The sequence below is a fragment of the Mustela nivalis genome (assembly GCF_964662115.1).
Source record: "Mustela nivalis genome assembly, chromosome: 9".
NCBI classification, from domain to species: domain Eukaryota; kingdom Metazoa; phylum Chordata; class Mammalia; order Carnivora; family Mustelidae; genus Mustela; species Mustela nivalis.
The window spans coordinates 114,471,615-114,495,836 of NC_139028.1; the positions used below are offsets into that span (position 1 = coordinate 114,471,615).

The 24,222-nt window shown below is 53.2% G+C and overlaps 1 protein-coding gene and 1 long non-coding RNA gene across 4 annotated transcripts in view; one reads left to right on the plus strand and one right to left on the minus strand.

Moving 5' to 3' along the window:
* Nucleotides 1-19,245, minus strand: part of SPTBN2 (spectrin beta, non-erythrocytic 2) — a 38,330-nt gene extending 19,085 nt beyond the window's left edge. The window contains exons 1-11 of one of the 3 annotated variants that reach the window (XM_082748606.1): nucleotides 18,063-19,245; nucleotides 11,119-11,297; nucleotides 6,566-6,717; nucleotides 5,946-6,119; nucleotides 5,017-5,108; nucleotides 4,777-4,857; nucleotides 4,336-4,451; nucleotides 2,430-2,542; nucleotides 2,107-2,294; nucleotides 729-846; nucleotides 195-353 (exon numbers count right to left, since the gene is read on the minus strand). In XM_082748606.1, the coding sequence (XP_082604732.1) occupies nucleotides 195-353; nucleotides 729-846; nucleotides 2,107-2,294; nucleotides 2,430-2,542; nucleotides 4,336-4,451; nucleotides 4,777-4,857; nucleotides 5,017-5,108; nucleotides 5,946-6,119; nucleotides 6,566-6,717; nucleotides 11,119-11,275 (1,350 nt within the window). In that variant the 5' untranslated portion in view covers nucleotides 11,276-11,297; nucleotides 18,063-19,245. Of the gene's footprint in view, nucleotides 1-194; nucleotides 354-728; nucleotides 847-2,106; nucleotides 2,295-2,429; nucleotides 2,543-4,335; nucleotides 4,452-4,776; nucleotides 4,858-5,016; nucleotides 5,109-5,945; nucleotides 6,120-6,565; nucleotides 6,718-8,671; nucleotides 8,935-11,118; nucleotides 11,298-17,388; nucleotides 17,483-18,062 lie in introns of those variants that run through there. The other 2 variants (XM_082748607.1, XM_082748605.1) reach the window with 2 other exon arrangements.
* Nucleotides 11,454-20,895, plus strand: LOC309873304. The gene is made up of 3 exons (XR_014316277.1): nucleotides 11,454-11,844; nucleotides 16,426-16,555; nucleotides 20,290-20,895. It is a non-coding gene; the product is annotated as an uncharacterized lncRNA (long non-coding RNA).
* Nucleotides 20,896-24,222: the final 3,327 nt, after the last annotated feature.

Below are 24,222 nucleotides of genomic sequence, written 5' to 3' on the forward strand. Positions count from 1 at the left end.
CCCCAGTTCCAGCCTCCGGACCCTGGTGCCCCCGGTTCCGGGGACTCTGGGTTGTCTTCTGGTGATGGCCTCCTTGTTTCTTTAGCTTCCCCACATGGCAGGCCTCCTAACCCACCTCCCTCTCCCCCTCCCTCTCTCTCTGTACCTCCTGCCCAGCCTGCACAGACCAAGAGCCCCCGCCCCCCTCGCTCTACCTGGGACACGAGGCGCTGGTTCTCGCTAAGCCAGGTCTCCCGCATGGCCGCTTTGCGGTCGAAGCGGGCGGCCAGCTGCTCCAGCTTCTCCTGGCGGATCAGCTCGGTGCGCAGGGCCAGCTCGCGCTCGTGCTCCGCTTTCTCCAGCCGCTCCCAAGCCTGCGAGGTAGGGGGACAGGGTTGGTGAGGAGGGGTCATCGGGACTGGGGGGCACATGAGGAGTGCCAGAGGAGCTCTGTCTAGCGGGTGTGGTCGGACGTGGTCAGTGAGACACTTGTGCATGGAAGCAGGAGAAACGGACAGCATGAGGGCCACGCAACCACGTGAAAGCACTTCTGCTTGCGCATGAAAACCGGAAGGGGACAGGGAACAGTGAAGACCACTGGATTTGTCTGTGGTGGTGGGACTAGAGGTGAACCTTATCACTTATATTAATCTTATGCAGGAGGCCAGGACAAGCCTTCCGATCAGGGCCGTGGGGGGTGCTGGTGCCAAGGATGGGACATCTGTGGGGCAAGGAGGGGGGCCGGGCACCTTGTTGATGTCAGAGATGAGCCGGCCCTCGCGGGGCGTGTAGACCTTCTGATTGTTGGCCCGCAGCTTGCTCTGGATGGTGAAGAGCAGAACTTCCAAGTTCCCCTTCTCGGTGAACCTGAGGCAGGAGGCCGGGCTGGGGTCAGAGTCAAAGGCCACACAGGCACAAGGACTCTACATTTCAAACCGAAAGGACCTGTGGTGCTTGTCTTCTCGTGAGCTCAGTGCAAAAGCCAGAAAATATGGGCAAGCAAAAAGAACATAATTTGAAAACAAATGAAAACTAGACAGAAATGACCAGTTACACTTCGGCATGTGTGTACTTCTTCTTCCTTTCTCTTTTCTTTTTTTTTTTTGTTTTGGTTACACAGATGGGATTATTCCAGAACCACGGCTGACGATCACTGAGGACTCATCCACCATGAGGCAGGCCCTGCTCGTGTCTGGCTCTCACTGTCACCCGTATTCTCTCATCACTTTCATTTTCCAGTTGGGAAAACGGAGGCACGGAGAGGCCGGAGAAGCTGCCCAGTCCTCATGACTGCTTGACGGCAGAGGCAGGATTTGAACTCAGGTACTTCGAACCTGACCCCTTAGCCACGTGCTCCCTGCCGCCTACAAATAAGCGGGTCTGTAAACTGCTTCTTCGTTTCCGTTTCATGAACATCTTTTCATGCCAGTAAGTGCATTCCTTTAACACGATCTCTAGTGGCTCTCCCCGGACTTATTTTTCTTTTACAAAGGTCAGGTGAGTGAACATCCTGGAAGTTCTAACTTCCAGAAAGCAGAGGGCTTTCTGGGTCACAGGGCCCAAACCTCAACCATTCAAACCTCACCTCAAACCATTCTTGGAATGTGTAGGAACAGACGTTTTCTGGATTAGTATTAGTTTGGGGGCTAAACGTATTAACTGCGGAAGAGCTCAATACTGGGCAAGCGAAGGTTGTAGCATGTGCCGTAGAGAGCTGCCTCCTGGCGATCCCATTTAGAAAGTCCATTTCTAAAGCAGACCAACAGAGCCTTTGCAGCATGCGCAGAAGCAGCCACACTCCTGTGTTGCTGGTGATGATCTGCCCGTCAGATCCAGTCCGCCTGGCCCTAAGCTGGCATTGGGTTCTGGGACACTCCAGCCAGTAATATCGGAGTGGATTGCGTTGACTCTACCTACCATAGTAAGCATTTCCCCAATGTGATATATATATTTTTTTAATGGATCATCATTTAAAAAATTTATCTTGGAATTGCTTCTGGCACTTTGAACTGGGGGAAATGAGCCTTCCCTGCATTTATGTCCTGCCAAATCTCCCTCCCAAAAGACCATCCTAATTTAGGCTCAGGGCTGGCACGTTGCAGCCGGGGGCGGCCCAGGGACACCTACTTGGGTGGCTTTTCCACGGTGCGGTAAGAATTGAAGGACTGCAGCTGGTTCTGGACCCCACTCAGGGAGTTGGCCAGCTGCCTGTCATTGAGGGTCACAATTGTTTGCTCGATCCACTGCAGCAGCTCCGAGGCCAAGGACTCATACTTCTCCACGAGGCGCTCAGCCTCCATGGCATGGTCCAGCACCTGCGAGACAGCAACAAGGGGGTCTTGCCGACGGGGTCCCTGGCCCAGCACAGCAGCTCCCCACTGTCTCTGCTTTCAGGAAGGAAGACCCCTAGGCCTGAGCTCTGTCCCACCCGCCTCACGGCAGAGGGGTACCTTGCCAATCCTTTTGCCTTCCACGGCCAGAGCCTTCATCTTGGAGAAGTAGTGATAGTAAGTAGCCACATAAGTGATGATCGATTTCTCGTCTGGTTGGTCCACATTCACATCTGAGAAGAAGGAACACTCAGGTCAGGCCCTGATGTTTAGAGATTAGAAACCTGCCTTCTAGAAGTACACCTGCAACTTGGAGCGCTTACCCCAATCCCAGGGCCCCCACCTCAGCCCTCCGAAACTGACATCCTTCCTGCTCCTCTCAGGGCAAAAAGACAAATAAATCATTTGGACTAAAAGGACATGAGGAAGCGAAGTTTCTCCCCACCCCCCACCTCCTCTAGAAACAAGCAGAGGACAAAATGCAGAAGCCCAAGGAGACTTTTACCCAGTGTTTCTAAGGGAGACCAAAATTAGCTGTTGAGGGCAGGAAAGGCAAGAAAAGAAACAGCATTCCAGTTTGGGGATGGATCTTGTACTTAGGGGCTGGAAAACTGTCTAAGAAATCAGTGGATTTGGGGGCAGCAACATGGAAGATAAAAACCAAGCTTCCCGAAGCTGGAATGTGCAGAGGGAGGGGCCCAGCGAGCCCCAGCTGTTCTCAGGGCCATCTTGGGGCTCGGTCATGGCTATTTCTGACCTCAGTCCCAAAGCTCAGCTGTGAGTCTAAGGAGGTGAGTGTCCTTTGGGCAAACCAGCTTCTACCACAAAGACCAAGACTGGGACTTGAAATGCCTGGGTTCTACGCCCACAGTCGGCAGATTCTACCCTACCTACAGGGAACACTATAGGGCTGGAAGCTCTTGCGGTCCCCTCTGAAAGTCCACAGGCAAGAAGGGCCCATCGAAGTCATGTCATAAAGTTATAGGAGACTTTGTTTTACTTAAATGTTCTTTATCATAACTGTGCCTCTCAAATGCTTTCCCAGGAACCTGTGTGCGCGACTTCCGTCGCTAGATGGCTGATGAGTGTCGCTCTGGACTGAGATGGGGCTATGGTGGGACAGAAAACAGGGAGAAAAATACAGAGACGCAAGTCTGCGCAGTGAGCTTAGGGAGGAGCGTTTCCAGCAGGGAAGCCTCTTGGCCCTCCTCTGCCTCCCTTTTCTGGCAGCACCGAGCCTGCTCTCCCTGAGAACTGGCTGAGGAAGCAGGTCTGGAGTTTGGATCTCTGCCCCACCCGCTGTATGACCTCAGGAAAGCCACTTAACCCGGTGGATAGGTCCCCATCTTCTCTTCCATAAACTGAGGACAGTAACGGCCCTGATTTCCAGAGCGTGTAGTGAGGACTGAGTTGAGTAAAGCCTGTCGAGTGCAGGGCCAGGTCCGAAATAAGAGCCAGGGACCACTGCCTGTCTCAGCAACATCCAGATCACAACCAGCGGGGCCAGTCAGCAGGGCCCGCTGACCGTAAGGCCAGAGCTGGGTGAGATCTCAGTGTCACGCAGCTTAAGTTAGAACCCTAGAATTTTAGAGGAAGACGGAACCTTAGAGACCTCAGAGACCAATCTTCTCATTTTAGAGATGAGGAAAATGAGCCACAGAGAGGTTAAGCGACTGGCTCTAAGTCACAGAGCTGCTCTGTGGCGGGGCTGGCATAGAACCACATTCGAGGGCTCTTTCTGCCATAGGACTGCCCGTCTCCCTACATCTTTTTTTGGAGGAGGGATGTAATTTTCACATCATACAATTCCCCCTTTTATAGGGGACAATTCAGCGGCTTTTAGTACCTTCACAAAGTGGTGCAGTCCTCACCATGATCTGTTCCAGAACATTCTGATCACCCCCAGAGGAAACTCCATACCCATTAGCAGTCACCTGACCCCAGCCCCCTGCCCTTAGCCCCTGGCCCCCACTCATCTGCCTCTGCCTCTATCCCACAGCACTTTCTTTCCGTCACTTTGACCCACCTTCGGGATCCAGCAACTTCGTGAGCCCCAGCTCCTTCTCAGCCAGATTGAAAGCATTTTGCAGGTTATAATGTGCATTGCATTTCTTCAGAGACTCAAAATCCAGCAGATCCGGCCTACAAGGGGAGGGGGTAGAGAAGGTATCAAGAGCACGTGAGCCCCTAAAGAGGAAAAGTGAAGCCACCCCTGTCTTTATCCCTGCCACCAACTCCATTTTGTCCCGAACCAGGCACCCCAAGCCCACACCCACTGCTCCCACCTGCCCTGGCTCCCACCACTGCCCTCTGTGCAGCGTGGCGCCCCCACATCCCAGCTCTCGTCTGAACGTTCACCCTCGTCACTGCCGGGTAGCCCATCTCATGGTCCGTGTGGGCGTGTGCGCGCCCGAGGGCCATGAGCCCGTCCGGCCGCCCGGCAGGCTCGCCGACCCCAGCCCCTCACCGGTGCTTGTGCACAATGGCGTTGAAGGCCAGCCCGTCCCTCCAGCTGGTCGTGAAGTTGTGCACGTTGACATTGGGATACCTATAAATGGAGACCGGGAAGAACAGTGAGTAGGGCCTAGCCCCGGTCTGTGACTCAAGGATGGATCCCCAGCTCGTGGCTCGGGGAGCCCATCCCTCCTTTACCGCACAGCCTCGGTGCGGCCAACCCTCCAGGGCCACGGTCCCTGGGCAGCCTCACCCCGCCGTCTTCATCTGGCACCACAGCAGCAGGGCGTCCTTGGCCGACTTCTTCTCCTTGTTGTCTTCTGTTTCCACACTGATGTCTTGGATCTAAGAAGGAAAGAAGGGAGCGCCTCAGTCCCCCAACAGGGGCTCCTGGAGTTATCGGAGATACTTGGAGATACACAGCAGGAAACTGCTCTTTGTAGACTTCTGGAAGAAGGGTGCCGGGATGGAACCGGAGGACTTTTCCTCCTGGGATAATGACCACAAAACATCAGTTCAAAAGGATTTGAGGCAGCAGGATGGGGTCGGGAGTCAGAAGAGTGGAAGGGCCTCAAAGTGAAGGATGCTGGCTCCTTGGAGCGGGGAGTGGCGAGGGGGTGAGTGAGAGCGCTGCCTGGGAGCTGGGTTTCCAAGGGGACAGCTCTTTCCTGGAGCTCTGCTCCAGGCTGGGAGGAGCGCCGGGGAGTGAGGGGACCACCGGGAGAACTGCGATGGTATGGGGACACTGGCCTGCCTATGCTCAGAGCATAAGAAGCAACAGGGTGACTGTTCTAGAGAGGCAAGCAGAGTTGGAAGCGGACGAGTGGACCAATGACCAGGCCCCAGGTAGAGTTCTCAAACTCTCAGGGGTGAAGGTTGGTCCAGTTTGTACAATCTCCCGTCCCTTGTGGACCAACATGTGGTCCTACCACATGTGGCCAGTGAACAGACCAGGCCACGGGGGACCTGCCACAGAAGTCTGACAACACCCACACTGGTCTCTACCCCGTGGGAGGGGGAGGCGGTCTGGGTCTGGGGCTTGGATAGCACAGCAACCTCAAACACTCTATGAAGTTCTAGACCCTGCGTGTTTTCATCAGTCCCGCTGTGGACTGGCAGTGCCCGATGGCGGTACAGCGCCGATGTGGGACGTCCACTCTGCGAGACGCTGTGCCGGGCTACCTGGAACCGAAGGATGATGGTCCAGACCAGCCCAAGGGTCAGACGGTGGTTTCCATCCACAATGTCGTGGGAGCCCATGTTTTCCAAGTGCACTTTCTGCTCCTTCAGGAACTGGAGGGCCTTGTCCACGTTCTCCAGGCAGTGGATCCGCATGCGGCCTTTGGTGGGCTTTGGCTGTGAAGGGACAGGGGACACAACAACATGGGACTGTGGGGCTCCTCCTCTTTCCCTCTTAGCCTTCTCAGGGCCCTGATCTACGCACCTTCCCCAGGACCCCCGTTGGAAACGCGGGTACAGCCCCCAAGCCTGGGCCCAAGTTCAGGAGCCAAAGTGCAGTTTCCAGAAGTGGCTTGGGCAGATTAAGATTCCCAAGGGAATTAATTGCACCCAGAGTGGGTGGGAAAAGAAAAGTTTTCAATGGGGCCACTGTTCCTGTCTCCGTGAAGCAATGCTCTTATTTAATCCAGGTGGCAAAGCCTCTCAAAACAAAACCATCTTCTGAGCAGAGGGCAGCCAACTGCTTCCCGCTCTGCGCCGTCACTCTTCAAAGGGCGACACCCAGCTTGTCCCCCTGACCACTGTTTCTTGGGCTCCCTCCTCCCTCTGTGACCACAGCTCACCAGTGTCTCTCCCGAGAGCACCTCGAGGAGCCTCAGGAGGTTACGTCCATCCCGGAGGTCACTGTACAGGTCTCCTACCCGGCATGTCACCCGGGCCAGGTGCGAGTTCACCCACTTGGTGAAGGTTTTCTTCTGCACAGCTTCTCGCTCATCTGTGGCGGCAACAAGGGGTCATTTCTGTCCTTCAAGTACAGTGCACCTGCTTCTAAACACCAGCTGTCGGGGTTGGGGGGCTGGGGGGTGCTTGAGGACCCAAAAGTGAGGTCTAGGAAGGAGGAGGGGCAGGAAAACGCCTGAGACAAAATCCCTGACTTAAAAAGCAGGGAATAAAGAAATTGGGATGAGCTCATAGGGTAAAAAAGAGAAATGAGCAAACAGGCTTTGAGAAGAAAGGAGGAAAGAAATTAGAAGCAGTGAGACATGCGAGGAAGGGCTGGGATCTGGGATCAGGGCTGTCCTATAACAGTGGAGAGACACTGTTATCATCATCAGTCTTGCTGTCCTCATCTGTTAAATGGGCATACTGCTTGACTTTCCACTTCAACCCGTGACTGTTGACGAAATGAGACAATGTACGTCAGCTGCCCCGCACACATGATGCCTGCTCCTTGATGAGTTACAGTTATCCGGGCATGATCTAACCCGAAGGAGACCCAGAGCTCTCGGAAGCAGCAGGAGGCGTGGCCATTCTCTTTGCTGGCGGACAGGGCGTGGACTTAAATGACACCAGCAGCTCTTCCAAGTGGTCATTAGAAGGACAAGACATTACAGAGGCTCTAGCCTCCTGAGTCAGCTTGTTCTTCTGGGATAATTTAAAGAAAAGATGGGGCTCCTCTACTTCTGGGGTAGGCTCATTCAGTTCATTCAGGGCTACAGTGGGATCCAGTCCTGGGACAGCAACATCCCAACTCTAAGACGGAAAACAATCTTGAATGTTGGGAATAAGGAAATCGCTGAGCCCAGGACACACAGGGGGGATAAAACAGGCAGAGCTGGCTGCCGATCTCAAAGAAGGTGAGGAAATGCCTTGTTGCCTGGCCCACAGGACAGGCTGCTGATGAAGCATGCTTTCTAGGTTCCACAGGAAAATTTAACATTTTAGACGTTATAAACGACAAAGTGAGGGAAGAGGGTCTGGCCACTCGGATTTCTGCCTGTTTCCCCCACAGGAGCCCAGTGCGAGGACCCAATCCAAGGGGCTGAAGCCTGAAGAGTCACTTTTGTTTCCCTTCTCAGCCCCAGCATCTCAGAAACCGAAAAGACCCATCCCTGAATTTCACATTCCTGTGCACCTCACCCATAAAACATAACGACACACCCACGTCTATTCCTGTCTCTCTTACCTCCAAGCCCAGTACCTAAGCCAGCCTCCTCCGGGTCCTAACAACTACACCGGCAGGCCCCTGCTCTGTGGGCCGCCTTTCAGGGTCTCCAGGCCCTGCCTGAGCCCAGCACTGCCCAGAGCACCGGCCATGGCTGGAGGCGTGAAAATGGCCCTGATGCCAGGCACACTGGGGTGAGGCCATTCTGGCCTACAGGTAGAAAAAGAGAGGAAGACCAAATCCGTAGCAGCTAGGAGAAAACTGGGCAAAGCCAAGGCCCAGAGATAAAGCATCACTTTACAAGGTGTCCACAACATCCGCAGGCACCCCCCCCAGACTCAGTGGTCCTGGAAATACACTGAAATATCGGTGCCAGAATGAACACAGGCCTGCCCGTCCGCACCAACTCCCTTTGACACACTCCCTGGTTTACACACACACACACACACACACACACACACAGAGCTCCAGACACCCACTCAAAAAACAAAAGCCACAGGGACAAGCCCTGGGTGGCTCGGCCGGCCGGGTGACCGCTGTCTCTCCTAACAGCCATCCCAGCAGGTGCTTCTCCTCCAAACCCTTAGCGGGGACAGCGGACCGGCTCGGTGCTGACGCGGGCGCTGCCACCACGCTCACGTCCCTTCTTCCACGGGGGCCCAAGCCTTTCCCGACTCTGCGGGCGCCCATGGGTTGGGTCCCAGGTAGTCCGTCCCCGCGCACACGGTCTCGCCGGCTTTGCTCGGGCCCCTCCGTCCCGGGGCCCCTGGGCGCGGCCGCTCACCTTGAAGCTGCTTGAAGCGGCCTTCCAGCACGCTGGCGTACTGCGCCGGGTTGATGAAGGCGGCCGGCGACAGCAGGAGGCCCCCCGGGCTCTGAGCCCCCTCCACGGCCTCATAGTAGAAGTCGCCCGCGCCGTTGAGGCCGGGCCCGTGCGCCCCGCTCACCCCGTTCCCATTCATGCCGCCCGCTGCCTCTCACGCGGCCCGGGGCCCGCCGTCCATGCCCTGCCCGCGCCGCGCGCCACGGCTCCGCTCCGCGCCTCCCCCCTGCCCCACCGCAGCGCGGGGTCCCGAGCGCCCGGGCTCCCGGCGGGGAGTCGGTCCGAAGGCAGGGGACGTGTCGCGGAGCGGCGGGAAGCCGAGCGCCGGCCGTCTGAGCGCCCGAGCTCCGGGGCCCGTGGGCAGAGCACACCTGGCTGCGGCGAGGGGAGACCGAGGCGGCTCCCGACAAACAGGTCGGACGGTGCCGGGGGAGGGGCGGGAGGCGGGGCGCGGCTCGCGGCGGCGGCGGGCCGGGCCCTGCGCGGCGAACAGGGAACCGCCGGCGCCTTGCGGACCGGCCCCCCGCCCCACCCCCCGCCCCGGGCCCCAGCTGCTCAGCGCGGGTCCCCGAAGCAAACTCCTGCCTCTCGAAGGTCGGCAGGTGGGACAAGGATGGTCCCTCTTGGGGTGACTGTAGGAGGTCCCCCCTTCAGGACCTGAGCTCTGGTCCCCAGCTCGTAGGGCAGAGAGAGAGAGAAATCCCTGGAGAGGTGAAACCAGCTCCGTAGGTGCGGGGCACTCCGCTGGGCGGTTGCTTAAGTTCTCTGATCTGTGAAATTGGTGTTCCGGTCTTCCCCACTTGTTTGTCACCGCTTCTGGTTCCCGACCCTTCCCTGGCGGGAGGCTCACCAAGCCCTCCTCAACCAGGCCATCCCTGGCCCCCAGTGCATCCTGCTGCTGGGACGTCTGCCAGATTCTCTTCCCATCTCTCCCTGGGCTTCAGCTCATGGCCCTTACAGGCTACTCTCGGTCTCTCCTGTCTTCATTCATTATTTCTCTGACGCCTGCTGGTGCGAGGGGCCGTGCTAGGTGAAGCCCACACAGGAGAGCCCGGTTTGGTGGTGGAGAAATGACAGCTCAAAGTGGCATGTGTCACTTGGGCTACAAACATGGGGACAGTCCTGGGTGGCATGTGCACAGACATCATGACCCCAAAACCGGGGTACCAGGGAAACTTCTCCTCAAAGAGGTGACATTGTCCACAACCCACTGTTCTGTCTTCTCTTGTCTGCAGAAACACTGAAATGAGTATTTCACAAGCCAGCTTGAGACTCAACCAGAAGGGCAGAGACGTCGGGGGAGAAAATACACGATAGGGCTTCCCAGACCTAAAGCCACCACGCAAGGGTCCTGGGATGCTGTGCTGCCGGAGAGGAATTACCTGGAGAGCTTTTTAAAAAATCCTCATTTCTGGACCATATATGGGTCCAACGATCCTAATTCAGTGCATCTCGGAGGGGGCTTCGGGATGTGTATTTGTAAAACTGTCCCTGGGTGAGCCTATAAAAAGTGCTGCCCGGTTTGGGAACCACCCCCTCAGTGTCTCCCTTCTCCCAGGAGGCCACCACCCACTCATGCTGGGGACTCTGCCTGCGATGGCGGGGCGTGGCTGTGGCTTCCTCCCAGGGCATGGGGCTGGGAGGCCAGCAGGTCGGTGGAGGAGATGAGGGTGGGCCGGAGGAGGGAAGCCAGACGGGGTGGGTGGCCTTAGGGTGTGTGGGTGACTCAGCCCCACGCCAGCCAGCCGCTGACGGTGTCAGGTGGCAGCTGCACTCTTGTTGCCATGACAACTCCTCCCGGAACGCAGGGAGGCCCGTCAGACGGGTTTGTTTGTGCTCAGCGGAGCTGAGGGAAGAGCCCAGGCCGTAGGGGAGGGCAGAGGAAGAGGCGGGTTGAGAACAAATCGGGGAGAATGGGCGGCTGCAGAAACCGGCGGCGGGTGGAGGGAACCTGCTTCAGGGAACAGGTAGACGAAATAATGGGAGGAACAGGAGGCAGGTGGAAGGAACAGGTGGGGAAGGAAGGGGGAGGGTCATGGACTGGGAGAGATAACAGGTGTGACAGGTGACAGGGAAAACCAAGGAAGGCCCAACGAGGGGATGAAAGGTAAGGGACAGATGGGTGGAGATGGCAGGACTAAATGCCAGAGAGTTAAAGACCATGACTCAGGGGCAGAGGGGAACAGAGCCGCGTCCTATGCTTGGGGAAGGGAAGATGGGGAACATTTTGGACTGTATGAAGTTTGTTCTTGGAACTGCAGTTGGGGACCAGGGGCTTGACGGGGTAATCCGGATCAGCTGGCAGCTTAGAAAGAAAGTTGGTCTTCCTGTGACATTGGAGGACTCTCCCTGACTAGTTTCTCTCCCCAGCCTCCTCAGCATCTCCCCTGGCCCTCCCCTGACCTCACCTGCCAGGGCCTTAATGCGGGACCTCTCAAAGAGGCGGGCTGAGCTGCTGTCATTGTCCCAGTCCGAGTCGGGCAGGTCCCAGCGGTTGTTGATGTCGCTGTACTGGCCCTGGATCTCCAAGCTGTCGAAGTCTGTGGGTGACAGGGTGCTGCTCATGGTGGTAGGTGGCCGCCTGCTCCTGCAAGGGGGAACGTGGCTGGTGAGGGGCATCTCAGGACCACTGCGCCCACTACTCACCATGTCCTTCTCTCCTCTTGCCCTAGATCTTCTCCACTCTCCTGAGGGCCAAAGGCTGTGGTTTCTCTTGTCAATGGAGATCAGCCCCTAGTGGGAGAGGGGAAGCCACAGTGGGGAAGCAGAGGACAGGAACCCAAGAGATGAACATGGAGGGGGACAGGAAGGCAAGAGTGTCTCAGAGTGCTGTGGCAGAGAAAACAGGCTCCAGGGAGGGACAGTGGGTGAAGCTGGAGACTGAAAATGACGATGGCTAACAGCATGGCTCGGGAGGGCAGTGCACAAACCAGGGTAGCACAGGAAGCAGACGTAGGACCCCAGTCTAAACTGGAGTTCTTCCATTTCGTGGTTCCACAAACTGCTCGGAGCTCCCACTCCACATAAGACGACCTCTTATACCCAGTCCGTGATCTGAGATGAAAAGACCCTAATCCTGCTCTCCAGCTGAGATGGATTTAGAATACACCAGGAAGCCTGTGATGCACTCTTAGGTAAGTAGAGACAAAGTGCCCAAGAGTTCAGAGGAGGACACGGTATGGTTCTCTCCCCCTTTGTTCCCTTTTGTTTGCTCCAGGGAATACCTGACAGGTGCTAGGTAAATGTCAGCTGTGAGACGTGGCCCTGCTATGTACATGTGTCACCTCACCACAACCCTTACGGGGCAAGGGTTCATGGTCATCCCCACTCATAGAGGAAGCTGCACGGTGAAAGTTAAGTCATGGTTCAAGGTCACACAGCTGGAAGGAGCAGAGCTGGGTTCCAGAGAGAGGTTCTTTCTGACTTTGGGGAACAAGCTCCCAATCATCACACTTACATGTTCCTCGAGCATCCTGGAGTCCTTTGGAGCTCCCTGGGAAGCATCAGCAGCCGGGGCTCCCTTCAAGGGCCCAGGCTAGGGAAATTAGGACCACATATGCTTGCCAGCACTACTCATGGGTCTACGTTATGCAAACTCTGTCCTTCTCAAAACGAACAAAGGAGATTCAGATTAGCTGCTCGGGATTTAAAAAACCCTCTACTGTCCAGTTTCTTGTATATTTCAGCATTCAGCAGCCGTTCAAGGGAATGGAGGGGGCTGGGTCTGCAACTTCATTAGAACCCCAAGTCTGCATTTCTCATTTTCCTAGTACTTTTCAAACATGAAGACATTTTAACCCTTAACACCACTTCCTAGGGTGAAGGCTATGATATTGGCAGTCTCTGGTTCCGGGAGGGTGGACAGGAGGATCTCGTGTGTAGTTTGGGGGAAAGGAGAAGGGATGGGTGGTGAGTTGTGGGTGGGTAGGGAGGTGTGTTCCCCTGGGCACGCAAAAGCAGAACTTGGCTTCTGTCATTAACTGGTTCCATGAAGCTGAACCTGACCCTGACCCACAGGGAGCCAGGACTGTCTGCCCCTCCCCTTTCTCTCAAAGAGAAATCAGGCACAAGGATTTCCCTGGGAGTAGCATTAATGAGGTGTGAGGTATAAGGTCCAAGGCTCCTAGACTGGGTTTTGCATTCCCTGTAATAGGGAAAAGAACTTAATTTCCACTAGCTGGGACACCTTGCTCCTTTAAAATTCATCATTTCTCTTAATACCCAACAGATTCTTTGAATTTTCTCTGTAAATATTTATATAAAAATAAATTCTAGGGCAGAATTGAGTCACCCTGAGCAAAGAGTGCTGTGGGCAAGGTGTGACCTGAACTAGAGTCACCTAATGCTGGCAGACACTGAACAGGGAAGGAGCTTAAGCCCCGAACTGGTACCAATTCCATTTTTCTCAGCCATTCAGGTCCAGGCTTCCTTGCCAGTAGCCATGCACACACTTAGCTCTGGGATTGACATTTCCAGCACTCACATGCTCTCTACATAGACCTCCCCACAAAAGTCCTACACACATACAATGCCCTTCAGCCTTCTGTTTCCATAACCCTTTTTCCTTTTATCAAGAGTCACAGAACCTACTAAAGCCAGCCCCCAGGCCTATGGCCAATAAACTGTTTAAAAAGGACTAATTTGGGGGGTACTTGGCTGGCTCATTCAGAAGAGCATGTGACTCTTGATCTCGGGGTCATGAGTTCGAGCCCCACATTGGGTATAGAGATTACTTAAACAAATAAAACTAAAAGATAACAAAAACAAACAAACAAAATACACAACTGAGTTTGGATTCCTTTAGGTGGGCCTGGCACTTTCCAGTTCTCTGCAGACCCCACCATTCCCTCTCTCCTTCCCAGCCATGTCACATATATATATATTTTTAGATTTTATTTATTTATTTGATGACAGAGATCACAAGTAGGCAGAGAGGCAGGCAGAGAGAGAGGAGGAAGCAGGCTCCCTGCTAAGCAGAGGGCCTGATATGGGGCTCGATCCCAGGGCCCTGGGATCATGACCTGAGCGGAAGGCAGAGGTTTTAACCCACTAAGTCACCCAGGCACCCCCATGTCACATATTTTTGTCATCTCTGGGGCCCCGAAGACCTCGAGATTCTTAAATCTTCCTTTATATCTTAGTACTACCAAAGAGCAGACCCTTAAAGAGATAGACTGACTCTGTCTCCAAACCACTGTGTGTCCTTGGGACCCCATAACCTGCACAAAACTTAAACATGTATTACTCTGGATTCCTTTTGGTGATCCAACCTGGTCTTCCCGTAGTGGGACCCAGGCGTGGGATCCAGACCTCCCAGTGAGGTCTGGCTGTTAGAGCCTCTCCATGGAATCCTATCATTTTGCAGAGAAAGTATGGATTTGGAATCTCCCCTCCTCCCAAAGAAAAATTCAGCTACTTAAATGCTCCTTTGGCCAAGTCAAATTTTGACACACATGCTTTGTGTCCTGAGTTCCCAGGGATGCCGTCAGATAGATAAGAACCAGGATGGCACCGGTGTCCTTCGATTACGGATCTCTCTAGGGCCACATGTTGGGATTCCAAGGAGTTGGTTCCCACGGACTTGCATGTGAATAGTGCTCTCTGGTGTTGTTCAGTGCTATTGCCTCTGAGGTTTGGCTGACAAGCATTTGCGCTCTGCAGTCCCTGGCCTTTGGGACAATACTTGGTGTTCTCTGTCCCCTGCTGCCATCTCCAGATTCCTACAGTTTTCTACGGAGTTTCTTTACATAGATCCTGCTCCGAGTTCTTTCATTGAGTACATCACTCCTCACCTAGGATCTGGGTCTCCATACTCACATCTGCTTAGTCTGCTTGTCCACCAGACTCATGACCCCTGTGTGTCTGTATGCTGAAGAATCCTCATTCTCCCCATGGATTCCCAAACTCCGGCAACAGGATGGCACGGCAGCTAATCCAGATTACAGTTCCACCGGCACCTTATTCTTAGCCACTGACCTCGAGGCCAGGCCCAAGTAGCTTACATTGTTCATGCTAGAATAAAGCCAACTCCCACCAGCTGCAAGCCTGGGGGTCCTGCTGGATTCTCCACCGGCTGCTGCTGGATTCAGCCGCGGGCGGGTCCTCAAGGGCAGCTGTCCCACTTCCCCTTTCCTCCCGTTTCAGCTGGCATGCAGGCTCGAAATCCTATCCCCTGGCTATATAGCCTGTCTTGTACCCTAATTCCTCCTCTGGCCACATATCGCTCCTGATTAAGTCTTTGCCTCCCTCAGAGACAGTTGATGGTTCTCTCCTCTGAGATCCCACAGCACATGGGAGAGAAGCTATTACTGCCCCCGTCACATTGTATTACTCTTGCTTGTTTATGAGCCTCTCTGCGAGCTCCATTTTTAACCCATGGAGGCAAGGGCTGCGTCTTATTCATGTTTGTCTTTTCCCAGCCTGGTACAAGAGGCATTCAGGAAAGAAATAGTGAATGACTCGACCGTAACTCTTTTTTCTTCTTTCTTTCTTTTCTGGTTTTTTTTTTTTTTTTTTTTTTTTTTTGCCAGCCAATTGATGTCTTTCTTAGAGCTGGAGAAAGACACAAGGAAAGAATAAAAATAGGAATGGAGGAGACCCTCTGTCGAAGTACGCTCAGGGTTAAACTCTATAGTTCAGGATGAGGGATTCTCCAACTTGCATGAATTACAATGACCTGGAGGCTATTAAAACACAGACCACTGGGCCCTGACCTGAGGGCCCCCTTGTCCCCTTCCTCCCTTACCCCCACCACAAGGTTTCTGATTCAGTAGATCTGGGGTGAGGCCCAGGAGCCTGCTTTTCCTCCTTGTTCCCAGAGGACACTAAAGACCTGATTTGAGGGTACCGTTGTCCAAAGATGAGGAGCGATAGAATTGGCTAGGGGAGCTATGAGGACTGAAGAGACACCAAGTTTCAGGGGTGAGGGTGATCCGAGGTTAACTTCTGGGTGGGTTCAGGCTCTATCCAATGCTGAACTCAAAATGTAACTTCTCTGAGAAACTTCAAGACCCACAAAGAACCAGAAGGGTCAGGCGATGAGAGAGGAAATGAAGACAGAGTGAACTCTGGATCTAATGAGACAAATAGAGCGGAGGCCCTGACACAGGCGAATCACAGATGTGCGGAAGAAGGACGAGATGGCTGGAGATGCTATGGGCGGTGGGGGGGGGGGGGGGGAGAGTTGACCAAATGACAGCAGGGTGAGTAACAGATGAGAAGAAATGGGGACCTTGGCCAAATAAAAATCTTAGACTCAAAGTCTGAGTGGACCGGCAGAGACATAAAAGGAAAAAGGGATTACAAATAAACTCAGGGCTCCTAGGAGGGCCAAAGAAAACGCACTCAGGGCAATCAGAGACCCTTGCAGAGAAAAACATCCTAACCCATTTCCCTCAAGGCTGTATTCCTGGTGAAACGCAGGGACTCTCCTCCACGGAACTTAAGGACCAGGCTGAAGAGTGGCACTGAATTGTTGTTTGATCCTCTCTGGAATCCTCCACTCAAGGCAGAATTATTCAGACTAATTTTCACTCCCTTGCTATGCCCCTCCCCCAAGCCTGCACCGGCTGGGTTACATCAGTTTCTCCAAGGGACAAATCTAAGATCCATAATAACTTTTTCCTCTCTAAACCTTTCCTCTTCCGAATTGACCAAGAGCTTGGTCCAGCACTCGACGCATATTTGGAACTCACTCTGCCCCTTCCACCTTCAAGGAAAACTGGTTCGTGGATACCCTGCCCGTGCCTGCCTGAACCGACCGGCTCGCCGGCGCTGGAACCGTGGCGGCTCGAGGGAGAGGAGGAGGGCGGCGGAGAAGCAACCCGCGGAGAAAACATGCAGCAGGTTAGGAAAGGGACAAGCCCGCGGCGCAGCCGAGCATGCAACGCCACGGGGTCAGTGGGGTGAAGTCGTCCCGCGCCAGAGTGGACAGTAAATGCCCACCGTGGTGCTGGAGTTGGAACACCCCAGCGCGGAGGCCTTGCGGGGTAGTTGTGTGCGGGGCGGACTCTAAGCCGTCCGGATGTCCCGGCCACAGAAACACCTTCCGCCGCTCCTTCCCCACCGGCCGAAGGGGGCTGCATGCTCCCTCTGCCAGCGCTCTGGTCCCCACGGCCAGCCGTGTCCCCTCTCACACACAGTCAGGAAGCATAAAGGGGCGCATGGGGATAGCTACCAAAGAGGCTTAGGAGGAGCCCCCCCGGCTCCCGAGGGAAGCCCCCAGCAAGCTCCGGAGAGGGAGCCGGGCGTCCGTACACGCCGGGCACAGACGACGGCAGAGCGTGTCCGCAGCACCTGGATCAGCGCCGGCGGTCGGCGGAGGAGCGGCGGCCACCGGCACAGCCGGCGCTGTCACACACGCTCCCAGCACAGCCGGCCCGAGCCCTCAACGCGTTTGTCAGCCGCAACTCTTGCAAGACTCTTCGCTCCGCTCCGGAAAGGCCCGCGTCCCCCACGCCTCGACCCTCACCCCCGGTACCTGGGTGGCTGGCACATGACTCTCCATCCTGTCCCCCGGACCGGGCGGGAGCGAGGGCCAGGCGCCGCATCCTCCCTCCTCGGCTCCCGCGGCCGGCCCCGAGCCCCGACCCCGACCCCAACCCCGCCGCCCGCACGCGGCCGCACAAAGCGCGCCGCCCCGCCGCCGGGACAAAGCGGGCCCGGGCGCCGGCACCTACCTCGGTGCGGAGCGCCGGCCGGCCAGGCGGGAGTGCGGCGGACGGGGGCGCACCGGTCGTCGCCGCGCCCGCAGCCCCGCCGCGAGGGGCGGTTGCGGGCGGCGGCGGCGGGTGGCCGGGCGGCAGCGGCGGGGCGCACGGCGAGCGGCGGCGGGCGCTGTCACGGGGCGCGAGCGGCGCGGGGGGCGCGCGGGGCCGGCGGCGGCGGGGCGCGTGGCGGCGCGCGGGCGCGAGCGGCGGGACTGCGGCGCCGCGGAAGGAGGACAATAGCCTCCCCCCTGCCGCAGGCCGCCGGCTCCCGCGGGAGGCCCGGGACCATCTGGAGCCGACGGCCCCGCGGGGCTCGGGGCGGGGCCCGAATCACCCCCTCCCCGCCCGGCGCCATGGTAACCGCGGCCCCTCTCGGTTCTCGGCACAGCTCCCCGGCCCCGGGGTCGCTGACCTTCCCCGGGGCGACCACGGCGGCCGCTCTGCGGCCGGCTCCCGACCCCCGCCACCTTCCGTGTGGGTGCTCCCCATAATGCTGCCTTCCGGTCAACCCTGGGCCATCTGGGTACCCCCCACAGCTGGCGGGGCTCGGGCTCCGCAGTTTGAGGACCCCCACCTTTGTCCCTACTCCTTCTTTCCTCCAAAACCTGTATCCCCGAGACACGCAATCCTGTCACGGCACTCACCGCCCGGAAGGTTTCCCCAAATTCAGCCTCCGTTTTCCTTTTCAAATTCTCTCTGGGCACCTCCAGTTCATCTCCCTTTAAGCAAGCCTCTCCTCCATCCTCTCTCCCGAGCATCCTCCTTCAGGCAGGTAGGGCGGCTCTCCTTCCCAAAGCGTCTCCATGGTCTCCGTGGTGGAGATTTCGCCTGCTTGCAGATCAGATTCTCGGAACAGTCATCCCCGCAGCTTCTCTCCGCTCCTTCTCAGCTCTTCTCATTTATCAACCGGGAGAATTCCGGCCTACTCACTGTCTTAAAAGGGAGTGGGGGTGGGGATGGACAGTTCTAGGCCTGGCACAGCTGGGTTTCTCCTTGATTTAGTAGCATCTGAGTGGTCCAAGGTCTTAGGTCGTTAAGCAATGTAAACTGCTATCTGTCTGCTTGAGAGAGAAAAGAATTATGCCCAAGTAATAATAAAGTTATAAAGTGCCAGTTGGGTATTAAAAGTGCATTATCCCATGTGACCCCCACCCCCACCCCCCACCAACTCCACACTCCAGCTCTAAGAGGTAGGTACTGTTCTTCCAGACTAGGAGACTAAACTTGGAGATGAACTAGTAATAATAGATAGGGTTTTGTACAGAGCAATCAGAATTTAACCATTAGATTATTCTGTCCCTGAGGATGTGGGCCTGTTTCCACAGGGGAAATGCCTGAAATGGCCAAGGAAGGGCAACGTGAAGAATGGGCTTGGCATGAATTATTGGGTTTAAGGATTTATTTATTTACGGGTAACGGAGTTGTAGGATTTTGCTCCTTTCTGAAAAGGTACACTTAGTGAAACAGACCTGTAAGTGACTGAAGTAGTTTACAGTTATGATTTTGGCAAGGTGAAATTATTTGTTTTAAACTTATTTGAAAACATTTTCAAGGGAAAAAAAAAAAAAAAGCCCTGCTACCAATCCTCTCTGGTTGTATCATCTCTCACCTACCTGGCCTTGGTTTTCCTAGACTATAAAATGGGTCGGGAGGCGTATCAGGGAGTTGTACTAAAAGATGACCCAGAAGCTCTCTTCTCGCTGATAGTCTGATTCCACCACTCAACTGGAACAGTGATTCCACCACCGAACTGAAACTGGGATGTGCCTCACCAGTAGCCACAACTGCTATTTATTACTTTTTTTATTTAAAGATTTCTATTTATTTATTTGACAGAGATTGCAAGTAGGCAGAGAGGCAGGCAGATGGGGGGGCAGGATCCCCGCTGAGCAGAGAGCCTGACACAGGGTTTGGGGTTCGATCCCAGGACTCTGAGATCATGACCTGAGCCAAAGGCAGAGGCTCAACCCACTGAGCTACCCAGACGCTCCTATTACTTGTTTTTTAACAGTCACGGAAATCAAAGAAGTGAGGGCATAAGCTGCAACCGTTCCCAAGGATACATGAGAGTTCAGGGGGCAAGGGGCCAATAAGGTGTTTTTGGTCATCAAGGAGACTTGGTCAGGGATATTAAAGCTGTTGGGATGAGAATCAGCTAATCTGCCAACGGAGCCAGGACACCTGCTATGCTGGTATGGGAACCAAGGGTCTGAAAAAAGCTATTGGATTGTGACCCAGTTAGAAGACAAGGATATTAGATCTTATGGGCAACATACTAATAAGATCTTTTCTATAGTATTTCCCATTTTTAGCATTTCATAGTCCTTTGAAAAGCCTTGTAGGGTAAACGTTATCATTCAGCAAACTGATGTTCAGATGCCTAAGTGAATGCCCAAGTTCAGAGTTAGTTCATGGTGGAGACGTCAGGTCTTCTGATCCCTAATATGTTCTTTCCCTTCTGCTAGAGAGAGTATAACAGAGTGGTTAAAGGCATCAATTTTGGAGTCAGACTCTTTGGGTTTAAAAGTGGTTTTGCCACTTACTTGCTATTGACCTCAAACAAATTACTTAAACTCTCTGGGATTCAGTCTCCTTACCTGCAAAATGGTATCAAAAGGTGGGGATCAGATGAGTTATTGCAGATAAACAAGAACAGCTCCTGGCACACAGTAAGCCCTCAACCAGCGTCAGCCGTTACTATTTTACCATGTTATTCTTTTACCATACTATTTCCCAGTTTGGGGAGGAAGCAGACTCAAAAAAAGGAACACTGAGATCGCTAGTTTCAGTTGCTTTGGAAACTTGTTATTTTGCTCTGTAGTGCATCAGCATAGTCAATGATGAAGGAAAAAAAGTCAGCTTCCTTTTTAGGTGAGTTGCAAAAGTGAATGGAATGAAATCAGCCAACTGTGCTGAGCTTCTCTGAGAATCCAGATTTGCTACTTAAGTTACCAAGATTCATGGAAAGGTCTGGTAACACTTCCTGCCACCAGACAGACCTAGCCGAATGTTCATCTCTCATTCCTGTATCATGGAAAAGGTGTCTCTTCTGTCTGAGACTGATTCTTCTGGCTTCTGCACGAAGTGCCATTCCCTCCTGCAGTCTCATGGCATCTAGTCATTCTGGTGAGTTCCCTCTCTTTGGGCTTCTTCCCATCAGCATGTGAACACGCTCAAGTTTTAACAAGTGAGAGATCCTGAGCCTCCTCCAAGTCTTTCCCTTACTCTTTATGACCACGATCTTCTTGGGTGATTTGAATGCATTGGCTCCACTACCTTGCCTCCCCTTTAACCAAACATTCATTTAAAAACAATTTGGCTTGGAGCACCTGGGTGTCTCAGTGGGTTAAAGCCTCTGCCTTCGGCTCAGGTCATGATCCTGGGATCCCGGAGCCTGTTTCCCCCTCCTCCCCTGCCTGCCTCTCTGCCTACTTGTGATCTCTGTCTGTCAAATAAATAAATAAAATTTTAAAAAAATTTTGGCTTAGGGGCGCTTGGGTGGCATAGTCGGTTGAGGGTCCAACTCTTGGTTTCCACTCAGGTCATGATCTCCGGGTCCTGGGATTGCGCCCCGTTTCAGGCTCCACACTCCACAGAGTCTGCTTGAGATTTTCTCTCTCCCTCTGCCCTTCCCTCTCATGTGCTCTGTCTCAAATAAAGAAATAGAACTTAAACAGACAAACAAACAAAAAAACTGCCTAGCTTATGTGTCAGGCACTGTGCTGGGTTCTGGGGCATCTAATGATGAGTAACATGGACAGTCTCTATCTTCTTGGAGCTTATATTCTGGGAGGGTTGACAGACATTAATAAAATAACCCCTGAGGTATATAATCACAAAGTATAATGAATGAAAGTTTCAGGATGCTAGGTGAGAGTCTAACAAAGAGTCATAATCTGGTTGGGGGAGTGTGAAGGGAGACCTCCCCCAGATCATTTGAGCTGAGATTTGACATAAGAGAAGTGTTAACTAGGCTGAGAATGGGGAAAATTGTAATGGTAACTAACTCTAATTGGGGACTGCATTTTTAATGCTTCACGCATGTAATTTCATTTCATTCTTATAAAAACCCTGACAGGTAAGTATTAACCTCATTTCACAGAAGAAAAAACGGAAGCATAGAAAGATGAAGTGTCTTGCCCAGGGTCAGTTAGCCAGGCTGGGGTAAAGCTAGGATTTTTAACCCAGACGTCTGACACCTGAACCATGTTCTTAGCTACAGAGACACAGAGCATGTGAATGCCAAACCCGAAGCAGCAAGATGCTTGGTACGTGTAGTAAATGGAGAGGACAGTGGAGGAAAAACAAGGGCAAGAGGAATGTGTTGTAAATCCGGGCTGGGAAAATCTGCAAGGACTACAACATGCAGGACTTTCCAGGTCATTTAAAGAATTTCGGTTTTCACCTTTGGAGCCTGCGGGAACTATTGGAGGATTTGAAGCAAAGAAGTGATCAACTATGTATTTTAAAAAGATGACTCCAGCTGCTGGGTGGGGAATGGAGGGGTGCGCCCGTTGACGTGAAAAACCAGTGAAGAGGCTACCACTGGGATTTAGATGGGAGAGAAGATGGTAGCTTGAATATGAATGCTGGCAGTGGAGATAGAGGACCACATAGGTAGGAAGAACTGACAAGAGGTGATGATGGCTTAGACACAGGGTCGGGAGAGAGTTGTCGTGGATAGATCGTGCAGCTGGAAGACTGGAGGTACCATTGACTGAGATGAAGCACACTGGGAGACGACCAGGTTTGGGTGGGGGGAGTGTCTTGGAACTTGCTGGGTTTGAGATATCTTTGAACTAATCAAGTGGACATTCTAAGTAGTCAGTGGTATCTGGGTGTGCAGCTCAAAGGGGGCCCTGGACTTATGATAAACATCTGGAAGACACCAGTGCAGGGCCAGATGGTGAGTGAAGGAGATGGACGGACACTGATGCAATTGGTTTAGTCCAACGCAGTATAACTTCTATTCCTCCGCAGCTGCTTTCAACAAAGTCATCATTAGTCCTCTTGCTAAATCCAGTGTTAATTTCCAGTTACTGTTCCTCTTGGCAGTGGTTGACTTCAATTATGTCTGCTTCTTGAAATTTTCTTCCTTTGGTTTACGGTTGCCACACTCCTGAATTTCCTTCAATTCCTGTGGTCCCTCCTTTGTTCCTTTTGTGAGTTCCTTTCCACTTGTCACTTAATTGTGTTGTTGCCATTGGTGGTTGTGGTTCACTCTAGGCCCTTTCTTCATTCTGTGCATTCTTCGTGGGCCCCCCATCTACCACTCTGCAGCCAGAGCATCTTTTTAATACAAAATTCTGACAGATTACTCCTCTGCTGAAACTCCTTCGGTGGCTTTGCAGTGCTTTGGGATAAAGTCCAGAGTTCTTTTTTTTTTTTTTTTTGAGATTTTATTTATTTATTTGACAGACAGAGACCACAAGTAGGCAGAGAGACACGCAGAGAGAGAGGAGGAAGCAGACTCCCTGCTGATCAGAGAGCCCGATGTGGCTTGATCCCAGGACCCTGGGATCACGACCTGAGCCGAAGGCAGATCCCTTAATCCACTGAGCCACTCAGGAGCCCCAAAGTCCAGAGCTCTTAACAGAGTTGACACACACTGCTTACTTCTCTAGCCTCATTGCTCACCACTCCTCACTTGATATCCTATGTCCTCTAGACATAAAGAATCTGTTTGGGTTTTTCCATTGTTTGTGGGATTTTGAACACAATATTCCCTTTGGAAACTCTTCCTTTTCGATTCACCTAGATTTTACTCATCTGTTATGTCTAAATTTAGGTGTCACTTCTGGACTCTAAGTCTGGGACAGGGGCCTTCTGACAGCACTCCCTGTGATTGGCACATCCACTGTGCTCCCTCTTAGATGGTGAACTCTGGGAGAGAAGGGAGCACATCCATGTCTTGGTTGTGTCCCCAGTAGAGCAGACATGTAAATATCTGTGCAATATATTGACGAATGACATAAAAGACTTCGGGAGAGAAGGGGATTCCTTGTTGTAAAATGATAAAACTAGATGTTTTCATATCAAACAATGCATTTTCTGTTTCCTGTTTCTTTAACCTTGACTCTATCTCCATCATTAAGCTGGAGCAAGTGCTTTTTAGAAGCAGTATCTTCTACATAGGGATGATATAGAAAGATCAGGGTCAAAGGCTTGGGCTTTTTAATCCTTAACTAGACCTTTTAAAATTGATCATAGAGGGGATGTCCCTCAAGGGGGAGGGATAGAGAGAGAGGGTGAAGCAGGCTTCCCACCGAGCAGGAAGTCCGATGTGGGCCTCAGTCCCAGGACCCTGGGATCATGACCTGAGCCTAAAGCAGATGCTTAACTGAGTAAGCCACCTAGGTGCCCCTAGAGGGATTTTTTTTTTCCCTTCAGAAGTTTCTGTTTAAATATCAAGAGACAGAATGTGACAAACCTAAAGCTTAGAATTTATACCATTATCTGGTGAAATGAGAAGGACATGTGGGTTTCCCCTCTACACAGAAATACAATCCTTTTTAAGTCTAGAGCAGAATTGGAAAAGATTAGAAAAAGAGGGAAAGAGTTTAGATGCACCTTTGGGCTCTGTTTTCTGTGCTCATCACAAATAATAGTAGACCGAAGAGTCTTATGCTCCATTCCATTCCTAGAACTCTGAGAAGACAAAGCATTTCAAAGTACCCTGTGCTAACAAGGGACAGCTGCCACAGAGTAGAAGTGGCATTGTCACCTGCGTAGGTAAAGCAGGTCTGAGATAAACTGCATTTCCTTACTACTTACAGCCTGAACCTGAGTCTCCTTGGCTCCTCT